The sequence below is a fragment of the Paroedura picta genome, chromosome 12, assembly GCF_049243985.1.
Source record: "Paroedura picta isolate Pp20150507F chromosome 12, Ppicta_v3.0, whole genome shotgun sequence".
NCBI lineage: Eukaryota > Metazoa > Chordata > Lepidosauria > Squamata > Gekkonidae > Paroedura > Paroedura picta.
The window spans coordinates 27338599-27356863 of record NC_135380.1 but is presented as its reverse complement, the minus strand read 5'-3'; the positions used below and the strand labels follow the sequence as shown (position 1 = coordinate 27356863).

Below are 18265 nucleotides of genomic sequence, written 5' to 3'. Positions count from 1 at the left end.
AGGTCTTCTCTTTCTGGGTCCCAAAATGGCTCTGAAGTTCAAACTATGCATATAGAATAGGTAGAATCAACCTATTTTTGGACACTAGCTACGCCTGCAAATCTTCACTATGAGATTGGAGGGGGAAGATAGGGGGTGTCTATTTAAGATTATCAAAAAGAGATGAGTTTTAGCAGGCATGAAAGCATGTTGGCGTTCTGGAAAGACAAGGCAAACTCTCTGCATTTATTAGTGCTCTAAGCAATGGCTGGGGCTGGCTGATCTTTCAGTCGGGGACATCCCTGAAGGAAGGAAAGGGATACAACCCCTCAGAGTTCTCTAGTCAATAAGTTGGCACCATACCAAATGCCTCTCCCCACAACAAACACCTTAACCCCATCTGCATGTTAACCTAGATCAGCCAGCAGATTACTTTTGGTGGCTCCTGTAATCTGCCAAATGCATTTGGCTGCTACTCTAATAGTTCCCCAGTCTTTTGAAGCAAGGGTTTATTCCTATCCCTTGGGGCAGCATTCTGGAAGAAATGTGGAAAATGCCTTCCTCCCTCCCATTTCATAGCATGCGCAGATCTGTTTTCTCAGAAGTCAGATAAAAAAACAGTGACTGATTCATTGCTATTTGCCGTAACTTGTCTTGATGGTGTCTTGAAATGGGTTTTGGTGTTGTATTATTTTGCAGACACCTCTGGGAGAAGGTAGCTGTATGTTTTCAAGAAACAAAGTAAATGAAAACAGCGAGTTTCATAATATGTATGTGCAATAAAAATATATATTGCAGTGATACAGACTGATCTCTTTCTCTCTCTTGGCCTGGCTAGCCCCATTTCTTCAGGTTTTGGGAGCTAACCTTGGGTGGAGAGACTGCCAAAGATTACAGTTGTGATGTGGAGGCAAGTAATGGCATGCCTGCGTGAGAAAATCCCAAATCAAAGCTATAATACCTTATAATATTAAGGGGAACCAAAACAATACAAAGTGTGCAAACTCTGAGAGATGTAGCAGATACTTTGCAGTGCAGTTCTCCATAGGGAAAAGCAAAAAGTCTGCAGAAGAGAGGACTGGAAGAAATTGAGGGCCAATATTCCTCTCACCCCCTGGATTCTGCAGATGGGTAATACGAAGAGGGGAGGAAAAGGAGACTATGAGCAACACATGCCCCACTTCCTCGCAGCTCCGGCAGGACAAACTGGAAAAGGAGGAATCCAATAAGCTCCTCCTCCAAAGACCTTAGGGTTAGTGCACCTTCCGCAAGGCGCCTCTCCTGCTATTTAACGCGCCTGGCGACAGCGACCGCGGGATTCGCAGCTTTGCTCTGGGAAGCGACACGGCTCGACGTAACCGCGATGCTGGCGAGAGAAGGAGCGTCGCCGTGCCGTTCTGCGAGGGCTCCGCGTCCAGCACGCGCGCCCTGAAGCCGCCACCATCGCAGTCTGGGATTTCCGACACGCACGCGGGCTAGCGGCTTCCGAGGGGGCCGTCGAGAACCTCTTCGCGTGACACGGAGGGAAAGCCCGAGCGGGCAAAACAGTCGTGGGCCGACAGCTTACATCCCGCATCAAGGTGCCGCTGGACTCCGACTTCGCTCTGCGGCTGCGGACCGACCCCCTGAGAGCCGCAGCCGTCGGAAGTGCATGCGGCGCGTGAAGGAGGGGGGGGGGAGTCCCCGTCTCCTCCAACCGTGTCCGCGGAGCATCAACTGACTCTTTCCCACTGCCCTGGGAGGGCGATTTTGCCCAAGGCCCGTTCGGCATCGCACACCGTCAAGTCGGCTTCCGCACGCGGAACAGCCCCCGCCGCCCAGCCCAGGCGAGACCGGATTGCGTCTTGCCGCCCTAGCGCGACCTTCGCAACTGCAGCTTCGTCTCAGCCGGGCGAAAAAAAAACAGTCCAACCCCTCGCGAGCAGTCGGAGACTCAGTTCGAAGCCAGGCAGGCTTCCGCCGCCGCTTCCTATTGGCTTGTTCTCGAGGGGCGGAGGGAAAGGCGGCCAATGGGAAGTCAGGGAGAGCCCAGCGGCAACAGTAACCGTCGAAGCGCCGCGAAGTAGCAGCGACTGCCCAGGGAGGTTTCCTCCGGCTCCGACGGAGCGGCGCCGGCCATGGTCTCGCGGATCTTGAGCGGCATCGTGGTGTGAGTGGCTGCGGGGGAGAGCCTGGCCGAGGGCGGCGGTGCCGGAGCCGGAGCCGCGGCGCGCCCTGGCAGGGCGGAGGGAGCGGAGTGGCTCTGAGCCTTCGCCTGCTTTGCCCGGAAACGTCCGTGCGCTGCAGGGGCGAGCAACTGATTTGCAGACGGCAGGGCCTTAGCGACCGGTCTCCGGGAAGGGCACGAACCCAGCGTCGATCTAGACTATTGTTGGGTTTGGCTCTCAGCCCACCTCGCGCTCCGGGCAGCTCCGCGGCCCTTCTTGCTGAAGCCAGGCTCGCGGGGCGCTCCGGGGCTCCTACAATCCTGGGCCGCGCGTGGCGGCTCATAAGCTCGAGGGTCTCGCCGCTCCAGACCGGCTCGGTGCTTCGGGCTGCGCTCTGGCTCTGCCTTGTAGCCCTGCCGCCATTCCCAGCAGGGCAGCGGAAAACACTTCCCGTCCCTGCTAGCTGGCGTCGGTGGCGCTGAACTTGGCCTGCTAGCGCCGCCGCCAAGGAACCCCTGCTGCCTTTCTCTCTCTCTATCGCGGTGCCAGGATATGAACCCGGGGTAGCCTGGCTGTTGCTAGAGATTCCGAAAAGTCGCTCCAGAAAGATCCCTGCTGCGCCTTTAAGGCCTCCGGCGCGGCTGGGCGATCTCTGGGCAGCTTAGATAGTGTCAGCTGGTGGGTTGCCAGGCATCGGCAGGTCTCTATCTCGCCTGTCCTGACTTCCAAGGCTTGGCGCTCCCTGACTCCCTTGGGTGGCTCGTCTGAGTGGCAAAACTCGAGGTCCCGTTTCATGGGTTGCATTTTGCGGTTCCCTCTCCTGCTTTATGGCCAGCTAATAATAATAATAATAATAATGGGAAGTGTTGAGTCGAGCTGTTACTTCCAGGATCCCGCTGCTCTACCCCAAAGGAGAGAGATAAACCCCAGGCTTTAAGGATTAGCAAGCCTGAACTTGCACCTTTGTGGTTCAGTCTAGTCTTGCCCTAAATTCTCAGCAGGTATGAAGAATAGTTACATTCTGCTATCTTTTCATTTATTCCTGGCACTGGCTTAAATGTTAAGACACCCCATGAGTCCTCCCTGAACTCTCTTGCTCTGCTCTGAAGACAATGGGTTCTTTCAATGATGACTCAAATGGCTTATCTGGTTCTAGAACTGTTTGGCACCTTCTTTTTCCCCCGTGCCCAAATAATATAGATTCTGTTGGCCAGCTCTAGCCAAGCCGATGCCCCTAGAGCAGTGGTTCTCAACCTGGGGGTCGGGAGCCCTTTGGGGGTCAAATGACCCATTCACAGGGGTTGCGGCAGGGCAAGCAGCTTGGCCAGGGAAGCGGGACACCACCCACACAACTGCCTTGTGGGGTAGATCAAGATAGAGTTTTTGTCTGTCTGAAGCAGTGAGCAAAATCAGCATGGTGGGACAAGAGGCACAACTGAACCGAGAAACCCCGGAAAAAAACCCAATTTATACACAATCATGAACAGTGGCTCTTCACGCCATTCATCAGTTTTGGTTTAATTTCTGTGAAAAAACACTTGCATAATCTTATGGCTGGGGGTCACCCCAACACAAGGAACTGTATTAAAGGATCACAGCATTAGGAAGGTCGAGAACCACTGCCCTAGACCTAGAGCAAGGGGGGCAGTGCTTCAGTATCTGAGAATCTTTCCCCATAAGGGAGGGTGAAGCAGGGCTTGTGTAATAATTTGCATGTTGGCTGTGAGTGCTGAAGCTATTCAGATAGGAGCAGTTTTATCTTTATTTACCTTGCTTTTCATTTTTATTCCATTTTACTATTGCAACAACTGGAAGGATTGAGTGCGTGTGACTGGCCCAAGGTCACCCAACAAACTTTGTGGCAGAGTGACAATTTGAATCTGGGTCTTCCCACAAAGCTCTTAACCAGGGGTAGTCAACCTGTGGTCCTCCAGATGTCCATGGACTACCATTCCCATGAGCCCCTGCCAGCAAACGCTGGCAGGGGCTCATGGGAATGGTAATCCATGGACATCTGGAGGACCACAGGTTGACTACCCCTGCTCTTAACCACTGCCCCAAGCCTGCTTGGCTCCCCCTCTAGGAGGTGGAAGGTAGTGATGCCCTGGGCTGCCCACGAGCACATGGAGGCAAGAGCTCCAAGCTTGCACAGCTGGTCTTGTCACCAGTTGTGCAACAGCAGGCATGTGTGTGGGAAGGGGAAGGTCTCCGAGAACGCTCGGCTTATCCTTGGGAGCAGGCTCTTGTGTCAGTGCTGCCTGGGCAGCAGGGGCCGGCACTCTCTTGCCAGGACACCAGGGAGGACTGGAAGCCTCTCAAACTGGACTGGGCCATGCCTTCCCCTCCTGCTCCAGGGCAAAAGGAAGCATCCCCCTCTGGGGTCACTACGGTCTTGGAAGCAGCAAAGGCCAAACTGTTACGCTGGAGCCAGCGGGGCTGCCTCTGGCTGTTGGCAGCCTTGTACAGATGGTGGCCAGCCTGCCTGACCCCTCCTTTCCGTTACAGGCTGCTCTTTGGGATGCTGTATCCTGCCTATGCCTCCTACAAGGCTGTGAAAACAAAGAATATCCGGGAATATGTAAGTTGGAGCTGAGACAACGGAGGAAATTCTTGCTCCAAGTAGTTGTGGGAAGATAACCCATGGAGCTGGGTGTGTGTGAACCCAGAGTAGTGCAGGAGGTGGGGGGGGGTGAGCTATGATTCCTGGGGCAGCTGTCCCTTGCCTTCTGGCCTGGGGTATTATGTTTCCTGCAGGGTGTGGTTCTATATCAGGTTGAAAGGATTTTTTGCATAATAAGATGAGCTGGGTTCGATGCAGTCGGCTTTTTTTTGGGGGGGGGGACAGGGTTGTGTATGTTAACTTGTCTGTTTAAAAGCAATTGCCCTTGTGCTTTGTGTTTATAATTTAAGAAAGGCCTCATTTGCTGTATATGTTTTTAATGGCTCGTTTTGTTTTTAAATCGATAAGGTACAATGTTGTGGTGGTGTTTTCACTTGGAAGCCACCCCAGAGAGGCAGCAAATGCATTCCCCAAATAATCAAATTCTGTAGAGATCCTGGAGTGGCTGAGCCCAGGGCCTTCTCTCAGTTGCTGTTTCTGGAGGAGGAAAGGCAAATCAATGCCTTCTAACCACCCCCTCTCATGCTCTTGCAGGTGCGCTGGATGATGTATTGGATTGTGTTTGCCCTCTTCATGGCTACAGAAACGGTTGCAGACACCTTCATTTCCTGGTGAGCTCTTGCTGTTCCACTCATTTTCCAGCTTTGCAAGTCATGCTTAGTATTGGATTCTGATTTTTGCCTCCATAAACCAAACAATCCAGGATTTGAGTGGTGTCTGTGCCTTTTAGGGGAACCGATTTAATCTTCCCAAGCTGCTGGCTGGCCAAGTGGCAGGAGGCCCTTTGTTCTGTGCGCTATCAGGCCTCAGTGGCCTTATTTGCAATGCTGCTGCCTGTTGAAATGGTTGCTTTTAATCACATGGATGGAGGCCATCTCTGGTGCTCCTTGGTGGGCGTGGCTTCAATTAAAGTGTGAAATGCTTGTTGACATTGTACTGTGCTTCAAAAAATCCATTTCTGTATTATGACCCTTAGTCATCCCTTTCACAAAACAATTGTTGGGGGGAATTTCTCTCTCATCTGCATTGCCATTTTCAGATCCCTGATAACAATGATTAAGTAGAGCAGTGGTAAGAGCCTCTTGTGGCGCAGAGTGGTAAGGCAGCGATATGCTGTCTGAAGCTGTCTGCCCATGAGGTTGGGAGTTCAATCCCAGCAGCCGGCTCAAGGTCAACTCAGCCTTCCATCCTTCCGAGGTCGGTAAAATGAGTACCCAGCTTGCTGGGGGGTAAACGGTAATGACTGGGGAAGGCACTGGCAAACCACCCCGTATTGAGTCTGCCATGAAAACGCTAGAGGGCGTCACCCCAAGGGTCAGACATGACTCGGTGCTTGCACAGGGGATACCTTTACCTTTACCTTTAGAGCAGTGGTCCCCAACTTTTTTATCACTGTTGACTGGTCAATGCTTGACAATTTTACTGACGCCGGGGAGGGGAGTTAGTCTTTTGCCGAGGGTCGCCGCCTCCTGAGCCCCTGCTCCATTTGCTTTCCCACCGACGCCTCTGACTTCCTGCCACCCGCTGGGGAGCACTGCCAGCAGCATCTGTGCAATGCCACGCTGAGGGGGAGCCCCAGCCATGGCGGCCACTGGAAAGCACCAAAGGCAAGCCAGCTGCAGGGTGGCAGGACAGCCCCCGAGGCAGCAGCTGGGGAGGAGGACAAGGAGGAGCCACGGTCCGGTACTGACTGATCCACAGACTGGTACCGGTCCCCGGCCCGAGGGTTGGGGACTGCTGAAGTAGAGTCTTCTAACTTGATTTCAGAATTTCACTGTAGTTTTGCTGTTCTTGTTAGAATGGGTATAAATCACTGTGTATCTCTTAGTGTTCCACTAAATTAGCTGCCCAACGAAATATTATGATCATGCAGGTAGCAGAGTCTGAGTAGCTGTGAAGTTGAGTAACCAGACCCAAATCACCTGTGCCTTCCACTAAAGGAGATGCACGGATCTATGCATATCGAGTTAGTGCGTTTCCTTTCATCACAATTTGCTTGCCTGATGCCAGGGACTGCAAACTGGGGGCTTTTTGACAATTTATGTGGTTTTGATTTTGAAGGAGGAGCATTCTACAAGGTGGATCCACTGGTAACAATTTTGTGTGGGCTTGAGGTGCAAATTGGGCCACTGTATGTGACTCACTTATTCTGGGTCTGGTGTGGGCTGATGAATCAACTGGGTCAGCAGCAAAGCATCTGATGGTTGAGCCACCCCTCATGCGCTAAGGCATGGATCAGTCTTGGTCTGTCTCTCATCTGTGACGGGTCACCTCAACCGGCCCAGAGATAGATCAGCTTGTCCTGCTGAAGGGTGACTTAGTTTTTGAAAGCTTGGCAACACTTAATTTTACTACAGACATTGACAGGTAGACTGCTACATGGCTATGGTCAAAACAAGTTACCTTTCATATTGTAATGCCCAAGGCAGTTTACACAACCAGATGAAGCACAAGACATTTAAAACTTATTCCTGTGTTGACTGGAAAGGAATGCTGTTTTGCTCCAACCCACCTCTGCATTCTGGCACATGAGCACAGCAAGACATGCCCTAGAGTTGAGGGGTGGCCAAACAGTTGAGGGGTGGCCATGGAATGCAATTACCATGAGCTGGCAGGGGCTCATGGTAATTGTAGTCTGTGGATATCTGGAGAGTCACAATTTGGCCACTCCTGCCCCAGAATTTAAGATGAAGTCCTAGAACATTTAGGTTGCTTGGGAGGTTCTATCAAACTGGGAAATGAGTTCCTTGGTGCTGTGCGTTCTCGTCCTCTAGTAGCCAGGCTGACCTCATTGTTGTGTCCCCTCTTGCCCAGGTTTCCCTTCTACTATGAGATCAAGATGGCCTTTGTAGTGTGGCTCCTGTCTCCTTACACGAGAGGGGCAAGCCTGCTGTACCGCAAATTCATACATCCTACGTTGTCTAGCAAGGAGAAGGTAAATACCATCTAGCACTGCTTGTACTAGAAGAGGCCAGGCTGTTGCGTGGGCAAGGGGGTTTGTGCCAAATCTGGCATCCATTGAGCTGCTTGCTCGGTCCTTAAGCCTGTTCTAGAGTGGTCTTTAGCTGCTGTCCTGGAAGCTGTTACTGTTGGCTCTGCAGTGGTGTAAGATCTGGTGTGAAAATAGGCACATTCATGGAAATGTGCACAGCTGTTCATGATTGCCATGTGGGCAGGATGTGGCCTTCTAGGAGCACTGCTCAGGCAGATCCAGTGGGTGAGCCTTCCTGCAATGACTGCTGGCGGCTGTGGTATGAACCCTTAAGGGTGGCGTTGGGCACATGTGACTTTAGTCAGCCAGTGAGCAAAATGGCTTTCCACTGCTACTTTCCATCCAGGCTAGTTTAAACACAGATTGCTTTTGTTTGGTCACCACCCCCTTTATTTTGCAGGAAATAGATCAGTTCATTGTTCAAGCCAAAGAGCGTGGCTACGAGACCCTTGTGAGCTTTGGGAAGAGAAGCCTTAATGTAGCGGCCACAGCTGCTGTCCAAGCTGCCGCAAAGGTAATCCTGTTTCTTCTTGACTCTTTGAAATGAGATGAAGAGGAGGTTCTACCATACCTCAGGGGTAGTCAACCTGTGGTCTGCCAGATGTCCATGGACTACAATTCCCATGAGCCCCTGCCAGCATTTGCTGGCAGGGGCTCATGGGAATTGTAGTCCATGGACATCTGGAGGACCACAGGTTGACTACCCATGCCATACCTGGTGGTGGGATGTCCTCCTTGCTGCCTACCAGCCATGAGCCCTATTTCCCTGGAAGCGGGGGTTGGTTGAACCTCAGAACGGAGAGGTGAGAGGCTGCTTTGAACTTGTTCCTTCTACCTGCCTAGGTTCCACTGCTGCTGCTTAGGTATCTCACCTCTTCTTTGGTTTGGCTTTCTGTCTCCTTTTATTAAGAAGGGTCAGCCCTGGCTTGCACTTGGAAGGACGACTTCCAGGGAATATCTGGGTTGCGATGTGGGGGGTGGCAATGGTAAAGCACCTCCGAACATCTCTTGCCTGGCTGCCAGACAATCTTAGGATCTCCTGGCTCTGTTACACACATGCCATATGTTAAATAAAAATTCCTAGCAATTACTTGAGAACCGTTGCTGGCAGCTAGCCTCAATCTGTGGAGCCTGTTGTGTTCTCCCTCCCTTGTGCTTGATCTTCTCAGTCAATGGTCTGATCAAAGCTTGAGAGGCAGTGTGGTGTAGTGGCTAAGAGCGGCAGCCTCTAACTGGAGAACCGGGTTTGATTCCCTGCTCCTCCACATGCAGCCAGATGGGTGACCTTGGACCTCTCACAGTTCTCTCAGAGCTCTCCCAGCCTCACCTACCTCACAGGGTGCCTGTTGTGGGGAGAGGAAGGGATAGGTGATTGTAAGCTGCCTTGAGACTCTTTCAGGTAGTAAAAATCAGGGTACAAGAAGCCCGCCTTTTTCCTGCCATCCCCAGGTTTTCCGGGACATCCATGGCCTCCAATGAGTCTTTTAGTACTCCTTCAAATGGACAAGGATGCTGACTTGCATCCTGCCCACAATTTCCTTGCAAGGAAGAGGGGTGATTAAAAACAAAATTGCCCCCAACTGCAGCAGCCCAGAACAAGCCCTTAAATGCTGCTGTGGGGCCAAGGAACCAATTGAAAGTGGGAATCAGAGGGCTCTTTTTGGAAGGGTAGTCATCAGAAATCCTTATATGGAAATTATAAGTGGCTAATTCATTACAGTGAAATGCATTAGTGATAGGTGACAGCTGCTTCTCCTTGGCAGAAAAATTTTTTCTGTTGCTACACTGTAGATTCTTGCACCATTTTTGCTCCTGGCAAACTGGCTAGAAGATGGCATCTCTTCTCCATGTGGCTTTCTATTTCCTTCCTTTCAGAGTCAGGGCGCCCTGGCTGGCCGACTGCGGAGCTTCAGCATGCAGGATCTGACTTCCATTCCAGATACAAGCCCAGTTCACTTTTCGGATCCCCTTTACCCAGAGGAGCAGGCGCAGCGGCGGCCAAGAAGTAAGAGCCTGGGCAGTCCATTCTAAGTGTCAGGGGGACCTGAATGGCTTGGCATGGAGATGCAAGTAGGAAAAGAAACCTCAAAAGAGCAGCTGATATGATAAAACCCCTTAAAACATAAGCCCAGGGATTGTATTAAGGCTCCTTTTGTTGTCCAGGAAGCACAGTTCAGCAATCCTTGCTTTGATTTTATCTATATCCTGTTTTTCTGCTGCTGTGTTTTGAGACAGACTAATATAATACACAAAGTAGGAAAAGGGGACAGGGAGGGGAGAAGACAAGGAGGAAATGCTTCTTCACTCCTTAGATCAGCTGCCAGATGACAGGCTGGAATGGGAGGGGAGGAGCCCCATGGCACCTGGCTTCAAGCAAGCCGAGGGCGGGGCCTTGCTGCTCCTTCTGATGCAGCCCCAGAGCCTCCCTGGGTGACCTTGGACAAGCACAACATTTGCTATGCTGGCAAACTGGTTTCCCAAACACAGATCTGGGGGAGGGAGTATGTCTGCGTGCACTTAGGCCTTTCTGTGCCTGCCAGTACCCCCACATCCCAGCCTGTTAATTCATTATGGCTGGGCTTAATCTCAAGCCTTGCCTTGGGGATGGGGAAGAGAAACACTGAAATGGGTAGGAACATGAAGGGTTGGAGGAGCAGCAGGCATACGGAAAGCTTTCAATTTGCTTGTTCTTTGGAAGTGTGCTCCCTTGCCTTCCGTGGGAAATTGGAGGATTGGAAGCCCAGGGTTCGATTTGCAGTCTAAAATTCTGTCCTTGATGCAAGACTAAAATGCCCCCTGAGCTCTTTGGAGGGTCGACATAAATTGTGCTGGGTTTGAAATATGCTGACAAGACCTGTTGAAAGCTGCATTCCTTATGAGTGCCCTTTTACGTTTTGGAAATTTTTTTCCAAAGAACGAACCTGGATGTTTTACAAAGGCAAATTGTGGCTGTCGTACATTGACAGATCTTCGGTGCCTAGCATGAGGACAGGGCTTTGGAGAATTAATCTCTACATTTTCTGTGATCAAAGCTTTGCTTTTGTTCTTCTAACAGGAGTGGCTCGTCCTGTAGTACACAGGACCCCTACCCAACAGCTGGAGTATGAGAGCAACGAGGAAGAGTGCTGGTCAGATTCTCAGCTCTCCCCAGGCTCCAAAGCCCGTAACAAGGACCCAGTGATTTCCAAACCACTGTCTAGGACTCAGAGCCTTCGGCTGGTGAAGAGAAAGCCTTCAGCCAAGGAGGTAAAACATTCATGGGCTGTGCATGGTTCTTGCTGTATGCACAATTCAGGGGGGGGGGGCCATAACCTGATGCTACTAATGGAGGGGTGTGTGCGGAGTATCATCATCTCCCTGGCTGACTTGGAACTTTGGCTCTCTGTTTGAAGTGACAGCCCCCTTATCTCCCCCTCTGCTTTTTATTGCAGGGTTCCACTCGACTGGTGCGAAGCCGCCCCAAAAAGAAGGTGGTGGACCAGGACAGCTAGGCCACTTTCACTGCATTGAAGTCGCTTGGGCAAATAAACTGACATGCAGAATTGGGGGGTGATTCTGTATATACTGACTCTGTTCAGGGAGCTGTGAGTAGGTTTCTTCCCCACCCCAGGTGGGCACAGTCAAAACGGCTTCAAATGAGCTGCTTCTGAATGCCAGTGGTTTTGTGTGGGTTGGGGGGGGGAATTTGGAACAAGCCCCTTTATAGTAAGCCACCAAGAATTGAGGAAGAACCTGGTTTGCTGGCTGGCAGCCCTTGTTGGCAGTTGAGCCGGTAGCAACCTCTGATGCCTCTTTTCCCTGGGCAGGCTTGTGCCTGCTGCCCCCCCCCCCCCCCCCGGTGCCTTGACTCAGAATAGTGGTTACATTTTTCACACTGGCTCTTGAACTTCGTCTGAGTAGCTTGCTCGATTCGGCTGCCTATATTAGGAAGTCTCCCCACTGCTCTCATGCGCCTTCACCAACACAAGTACATACCAGGAGAGCAAGTGCAGCTTGGTGCCGTGCATCAGTGTGCAGAAATTGAGATTCTTTTTAAAAAAGGGATATTAGCAATGGCTGCCAGCAATTTGCTGAACGCTGACCAGATGTTCTTGCAGCTTGTTTACCAGCACGTCAGCGTGTTCCATTCCCCTTCTGATTAGGGTTGCAAGAAAAAGAAGAGCCAGAACTCTGCACCTAAACACCCTCCCACCCTTGTGGGTCTCTGTCTCCAAAGAGCCAAACTTGGTTAACTACTGTGACTTGAGTACCTTTATATTTTGAGTGTGTTTTGAATGTATATTAATTAAACTTGCATTCTTAAATTCATTCTGTTTGTTTCAGAGGTTGTATGGGTTAGATACTGAGCCTGGCTAAAGAGAAATGCAGGAAAATGGGGTGTGGGGGGGAAAGCACATTCTTCCTCCCGTTGCATTCCAGCCCACTGATTGACCTTTAATCTAATTGGAAGAGGCAGCACTGATGAAGTTGGTCAAGCTAAGTTGCTGGTCTTCTTCCTACCAGACTGCTCTGGAGCAGCTTGTGACTTGTGTATGCATTGCTGGCTCATGTGCCTGAACATAGAAAATAAGCTGGTGGGACTGTTATCCTACTCCCACATCAGTCTCCACTACCTATCTGTGTGTGTTGAGACGGAAAGACTCAGTGTATGTCTGTGTTAAAAGAAAAGCTATGAGTCTGTACTGCTAGCGACTCACAGCTCGGTTTGCTATTTGGATTTGGATCATTTTCATGCATAACCAAGGTTTTTTTTTGCAGAAGCAGGTGCTGCAACTTCCTGAAGCGAAACTGAGTCAAATGAAAAAAGTAATTTTGACACCTGTAGGTCTTCTAGCTTAAAAAGCTGGATGAAAATGCACAAAGCCTCATCTAATTTACCCTCCTTTGTCATTGAGGTCAGTCCCTCTTTTAATATTACCAATGCTACTGACCTCAGAACCTCTAGTAAACATCTCCAAGTACTTCTGCAAAGATGTAAAATTGCAAACATTGCAAGTGATTCTGTACAAATGTTCCTCTCCATTAAGGGGAAAAAGGCATATGTCAGAAATGTTTAATTTTGGTTTATGAAGAACATACTAAGCAAGAACTAAAAATCAAAGTAACTTTAATACTGAAGTCTGCTGCCATCTCCTTTCCCAGAATGCCACATGGTTCAGTCTTAAAGGGACAGTGACATATAAACAAACATAAAATTTGCATCAACTATTGCTCCTTGAGCACCCAGCAGTTCTTTAATGCCATGAATTATGTCCATCTCAGGACAACAGCTTCAGGGTTAATCCTACTATAATTCAGAATGGGATTGAGGTAGGTGCTGAGAGCATGTCCCTAGTCTACATCCTGGTGTAGATTGTCTAGGACAGGGGTAGTCAAACTGCATTCGCTGCCAGGGGGTCCTGGGAATTGTAGTCCATGGACATCTGGAGGGCCGCAGTTTGATTACCCCTGGTCTAGGAGGATAACAAGTATTTCCATTCCAAAGCCATACTGAACAGGATCTGCTGGCATGCATATAGTTGAGCACCTTGCTCTATGCAAGCAGGGGAGCTAGGTGAAGATTTCTTTCAGAGTGCTCTTGCAAGGGAGTAGGTCCCACTTAATGCCTCAAAAAGAGGCACCCACTTCCTGGGCATCTTGTGGCAGATTTTAACAGGAAGAACAATGCTCTAAGGGCATATCACCACTTCAGGGATCTTGTCCATGTCTTACTAATAGCCGCATGGCCTAATTAGGGTTCTTTTGCTCAGCACCAATTAATCACCCTGAGAGAAAAGCCTTTTATATATTTTTACTGCAAGAAGAAATATAGACACAGAGGAGTTCCCAAATCTGTGCAGAGAACAATAGCATTACATAGTGTTAAACACCCTGTTCTTGGAGGCTGGAAAGATGATGCCCTTGCAGGATGAGCCAATAGCCTGGGCTCTACCTCCCCACTCCACCTCCCAGGAGCACCCTACAGCTCTTACAACAGCCTTCCAAAAACTGCTGACAGGTCCAAGAAGCCACTCGCATGCTTTCCCCCCAACCTCCCAATTGTTTCCATAAGCAGTAGTGACACACACTTCTTCCATCTCTCTAGCCTTGAGATAAGGACTCTCAGCTATGGTTTCGTGAGAGCGCTTATCAAAAACTACATTCCAGGGAACAGGCCATTTTCTCTGCCTGGTAAGAACTAAAGACTTGAACCAGGACAGACCAGGATGTAGAATTATTGCCAATCCCTAATAACTGTATGATCAATCAGAAGGCTGCAATTATTTTCTTGACTACCAGGCCATCACTACTGAATGCCCAAGCTGAAAATCACCCGTTGATAACATAATAAAAGAAACTTCAGTGAGTGGATACCTTAAGTGAATTAACAGTGAATTTGCAGTGACGTTCCAATTATAGTATCACTGACTCCATATGAACACTGCTTAACCTGTTGATTGTGGTTAGCATCTGCACACTCAACTCTCGTAAAAGGGGCCTAACTATGGGGAAAAGCCCTGCAGGCCAGTGTTTGAGTTTCTCTGTCACCTCTGCGCAGCCTGTTAAGTTTTGTGTGGCTGGAATTTAAGTGAGGCTTCTGCTTAGGGCTGCCAGGTCACCAGCAGGGGATAAAGGGGTCAGGTTAAATAAACAAACCTTTATAAGTAAATAAATCTTAATTTTTTTATTACCTGCTCTTCTCAGTTGGCTCAGGGCAGGTCACAACACATTAAAACATACAATTTAATATAAAATATTGCCAGATCCCAGTTGGGGAATCTCTACAGATATCGGAGGACAAGGACCTAACTGGGGTATCATGCCACAGGGTCCACCTTCCAAAGCATCTATTTCCTCCATGGGAAGTGATCTCTGCCACCTGGAGAGGAGCAGCAATACTGGGGGATCCCCAGGTCCCACCTGGAGGCTAGCACCCCTACTTCTGCTGCTGGTACTCAAATATGTTATTTTGCAAACCACTGAGCTGAATGGGCTGTCGCGGTCATTCTCTCGCACCCCCTCCCCCCAGTTCACTTACCTAAGCCAGAGAGGGAGCAGATCTTGGACAGGGCTATCGGTTGTGTCCCAAAGAATGTCCCCTCTGGACAGCAGGAGAGCCCCGCGAGACCAGCCCCACCAATATTCCTCCCCCTCCCCGGGCTGGAGCGAAAGCGTTCGAGGGAGACGCAGAACGATGCGGTTTAACCTGCTCTGAATTTGGCAGCCGCCTGGACGAGGTCCCTCGAGGGGCATCACAGACCGGCTCTCAGTACAGATTGCTGCCTTTGCACATGGAAGCTCCAGGGGGGGCTCCTCTCCCCCCGTCTGGGCGGCTCCAGCCCAACCCCTCTAAAGCGGCCGGACTCTCCGACCCCGGAGCCCCTCCGCTTCCTCCAGCGTCATCGCCCCGAGGCCCCGCCCCTTAACCACGCCCCCTTTCCGTTGCGGAACTAGGGAGGGGGCATCGCCTCCGGACTGGCTTGCTACGCAGGGCGACAGCGCCCCTGAGCATGTGCAGAGAGCGCCGCAGATATGGCCGCGGAGGAGCTGGGCCTGCTGCTGAGCGGTAAGGGCTGGCCTGTCTCGGGGGAGTACGACGCCGGGCCCCCGCCGCCTCTCCAGCCCGTCCGCCTGCGGAGGAACACCTGCTACGTCGTGATGGCCGTGCTGCTGAACGAGAAGGTCAGCCGGGAGCAGGGGATGGGGTGGCAGGGTTGCCAGACCCAGGCTGGTAAATTCCGGGGGATTTAGGAAGGACGGGAATCTCAGCATCCATTTTTCTCCAGGGGAACTGATCTCTGGACTTTGGAGGTGAGCTGTAATTCTGGGGGATCCCCAGGGCCCACCGGGAGGCTGGCATCCCTAGCCGGGAGGGTGCATCAAGCCAGACACTTACCCTGCCCTCTGCTGGGTCGGACGCCCCCACCCTCTTAAGCCCTCATAGGACAGCCGTTTCTCCTGCAGAATGAAGTGCTGATGATGCAGGAGGCGAAGGCAGAGTGTCATGGGATGTGGTACCTGCCCGCAGGGCGGATGGAGCCCAGAGAGACCATCGTGGAGGCCATGCAGCGGGAGGTGGAGGAGGAGACGGGCTTGCAGTGTCAGCCACTCACCCTGCTGGCCCTTGAGGAGCGGGGCCCCTGCTGGCTGCGCTTTGTCTTCCTGGCAAGACCCACCGGTGAGTTCTTGAGGGCCTGGGGGCAAGGGGCAGGTGGGTTAGAGAGGAGCCTGTGGAGGCATGTTTCTCTCCTTGGCATTGGTCCTCCAGGGGCCTTCCCAGGCACAGCTTATGAGGTGAACTAGAGGCAAAGCCCATTGCATTCAAGAATACAATGGGCTCTAGATTGGGGGGGTGGAGTGGAAGAACTCTGTGGGTGCCCTCCCCCCCCCCCAGGACTTGGAAAGACTTCAGGCTGCAGGGGACTCACCTGCAGAGGTAGTTCGCATGCAGCAGGGATCTGTAGCCTCCAAGCATCAGAGGGAAGTGGAATGAGAAGGGGGTGGTCAGGGGTGGGGGACTGATGGCGATTGGCTGGCTGCTGGACAGACAGGCAAGCCGGTTGGAGAAGGCTGCACTTGGGTGGGACAGCGGCCCTGAGTGGGTGTTAAGTGATAAGCCATGAGACAGGCTCCTCCTCCAAGGCCTTGCCAGAAATGTATAGTGGGACAGATAGTGCCTGTGCTCTGGGACGAACACAGACGTGGGTCATCTGTCCTTCTTCCCTTCTCCAACTCTACTTGTAATTTTTCTTCTACTCTGAAGAATACTGAATTTCACTACCCAGGAGGGGGAACCCTAGAACTGAAGGTGTATGTGTCCCCCAGTTGTTACTTTTTTTGTTGTTGTGCTCACTGGAGTAAGATCCTAGTTACTGCTTAACACCCCCCTGGAGTGTCTTTGCCTGATTTTTTTTTAAGCTTCAGTCATTCCTCTACTGTACAGCAGGAAGTCCCCGGACACAAAAAAACACTTTTGTTCTACTTTGGCCACAGCTGCCTGACACCGCACGCTGTTTCTCTAGGTGGCACCCTGAAAAGCCTGCAGGATGCTGATGAAGAATCTCTTCAGGCCCGATGGTGGGACCGGAAGTCTCCTTCTCTACCCCTACGAGCCCAGGATATTGTGCCCTTGATGGATCTTGCTCTGCAGTATCAAGCCAACCCTCGTCACCCACCTACGCTGCCTGTGGAACTGCCTTGTGCTGTGATCTGCCAGCGGCTCCTGGCCGTGTTTGCTGACAATACGGGTGCTCTGTGGGTGCTCCTGGGCGCAGTGAGGTCTCCGCACTTGCCTGTGGTTGTGAACGGTATGTCTCCGTCAGCGCTGGGCAGTGGACTTCTGGTAGCCATTCATCAGCTGTTCCAGGAGTGCCTGCCACATGTCCCGGTACACATCTGTGGCTTGCTTGGGCTACAGCACCTAGGCAAGGAGCCAGGCCAAAGTGATGGCATCTGCTTCAACACAGTAGTGACAGTTGGGGACACTAGCCAGTGCTCAAAGGAGAGACCTCCAGAGCTGCAGAGCAAGGCCTTCCGCTGGTGGAAGGTTGAGGATGAGGACCTAAAGAGCAGAGTCCGTGAGAGGCTCAGCACATCATCCTTTATCCCTGTTCACAGCTAGGTCCCCTACTCGCTGGTGCCATGGATGGAACAGCTTGGCGTATGATGGCGTTTTGTTAACTGGGGCTTGGGAAGAGGCGTCTCTCTAACAGCTGCCATCTGTCTTGAAAGAACCTCTTTTCCAGCCAGGAAAGCCCTTGACTACAATGTAGAATGGAAGGAGGAGACTGGCCTAAAGTACCACTGAGGGTAACCAAGCATTTCTGCATTTGCATGAAATTGCATAATGTTTATCTGAATATCAGGAAGTCTCCAGTGTTAATTTTATCCTTTGAGGAATACTGGGCTCTAGGCACAGCTGAAACCCTGCCTGCTCTGCAACGGAGGCTCAAATCTGCCAGTTTCCAACACCTGAGGAACACATCCTTTCTCTAAGACAAGGGTGGGCAAACTGTGGCCCTCCAGATATCCATGGACTACAATTCTCATGAGCTCCTGCCAGCAAACGCTGGCAGGGGCTCATGGGAACTGTGGTCCATGGACTTCTATAGAGCCACAGTTTGCCCACCCCTGCTCTGAGAGGTCCCTAGCAAGCCTCATGTGATATTAAAATTTCTTCATTCTTGACATTGTTGGCAAAAGTGTGGCCCTAAACGACCAAAAGCAGCCTCAGGCTCTGTGTGTACATTTTGCTGGGCCTCTTAGCCTGGATTCTCAGGTGTACCTGGCAGAATTCAATGTGGCAATGCTTATTATGGCTTTGTACAAAACAAATAAAAGCCCAGTCTCTTCCCAGGCGGATGTTTTTGATTAAATGTAGGCTGGGGGCAGGTGGCTAGAAGGTACATGATTTAGGACTTGCATTGAGTTTCATAATGAAAGGAGGCAGGCTGTGCCCCAAAGCCCCTTGCTATACACCAAGTCTCTCTCTAAGTTGCTGTCTATTAGACTTCCCCACTGCAAATGACCTATGGACTGAGTTTTTGC

The 18265-nt window shown here is 51.1% G+C and overlaps 3 protein-coding genes across 3 annotated transcripts in view; 2 read left to right on the top strand and 1 right to left on the bottom strand.

Moving 5' to 3' along the window:
* SFTPB (surfactant protein B) overlaps positions 1 to 15013 on the bottom strand; it is a 29795-nt gene extending 14782 nt beyond the window's left edge. The window contains exon 1 of the mRNA XM_077304970.1: positions 14757 to 15013. The gene's annotated coding sequence lies outside the window, so the exon portion shown is untranslated. The remainder of the gene's footprint in view (positions 1 to 14756) is intronic.
* Positions 1292 to 12046, top strand: REEP4 (receptor accessory protein 4). Its single transcript, XM_077304975.1, has 8 exons — positions 1292 to 2128; positions 4632 to 4704; positions 5281 to 5357; positions 7561 to 7681; positions 8139 to 8252; positions 9614 to 9743; positions 10794 to 10984; positions 11170 to 12046. The coding sequence occupies exons 1-8, from the start codon at positions 2097 to 2099 to the stop codon at positions 11227 to 11229; spliced, it is 798 nt and encodes a 265-aa protein (XP_077161090.1). The 5' UTR covers positions 1292 to 2096; the 3' UTR covers positions 11230 to 12046.
* Positions 15014 to 15126: 113 nt separating the features above from the next.
* NUDT18 (nudix hydrolase 18) lies at positions 15127 to 18074 on the top strand. Its single transcript, XM_077304974.1, has 3 exons — positions 15127 to 15400; positions 15683 to 15896; positions 16741 to 18074. The coding sequence occupies exons 1-3, from the start codon at positions 15251 to 15253 to the stop codon at positions 17337 to 17339; spliced, it is 963 nt and encodes a 320-aa protein (XP_077161089.1). The 5' UTR covers positions 15127 to 15250; the 3' UTR covers positions 17340 to 18074.
* Positions 18075 to 18265: the final 191 nt, after the last annotated feature.

Coding starts and splice junctions, on each gene's coding strand:
- REEP4 (XM_077304975.1), top strand. CDS start 2,097: ATGGTCTCGCGGATCTTGAGCGGCATCGTGGT. Junction 4,705..5,280: donor CAAAGAATATCCGGGAATAT/GTAAGTTGGAGC, acceptor ATGCTCTTGCAG/GTGCGCTGGATGATGTATTG. Junction 8,253..9,613: donor CTGTCCAAGCTGCCGCAAAG/GTAATCCTGTTT, acceptor CCTTCCTTTCAG/AGTCAGGGCGCCCTGGCTGG.
- NUDT18 (XM_077304974.1), top strand. CDS start 15,251: ATGGCCGCGGAGGAGCTGGGCCTGCTGCTGAGCGGTAAGGGCTGGCCT. Junction 15,401..15,682: donor CCGTGCTGCTGAACGAGAAG/GTCAGCCGGGAG, acceptor TTTCTCCTGCAG/AATGAAGTGCTGATGATGCA. Junction 15,897..16,740: donor CTTCCTGGCAAGACCCACCG/GTGAGTTCTTGA, acceptor CTGTTTCTCTAG/GTGGCACCCTGAAAAGCCTG.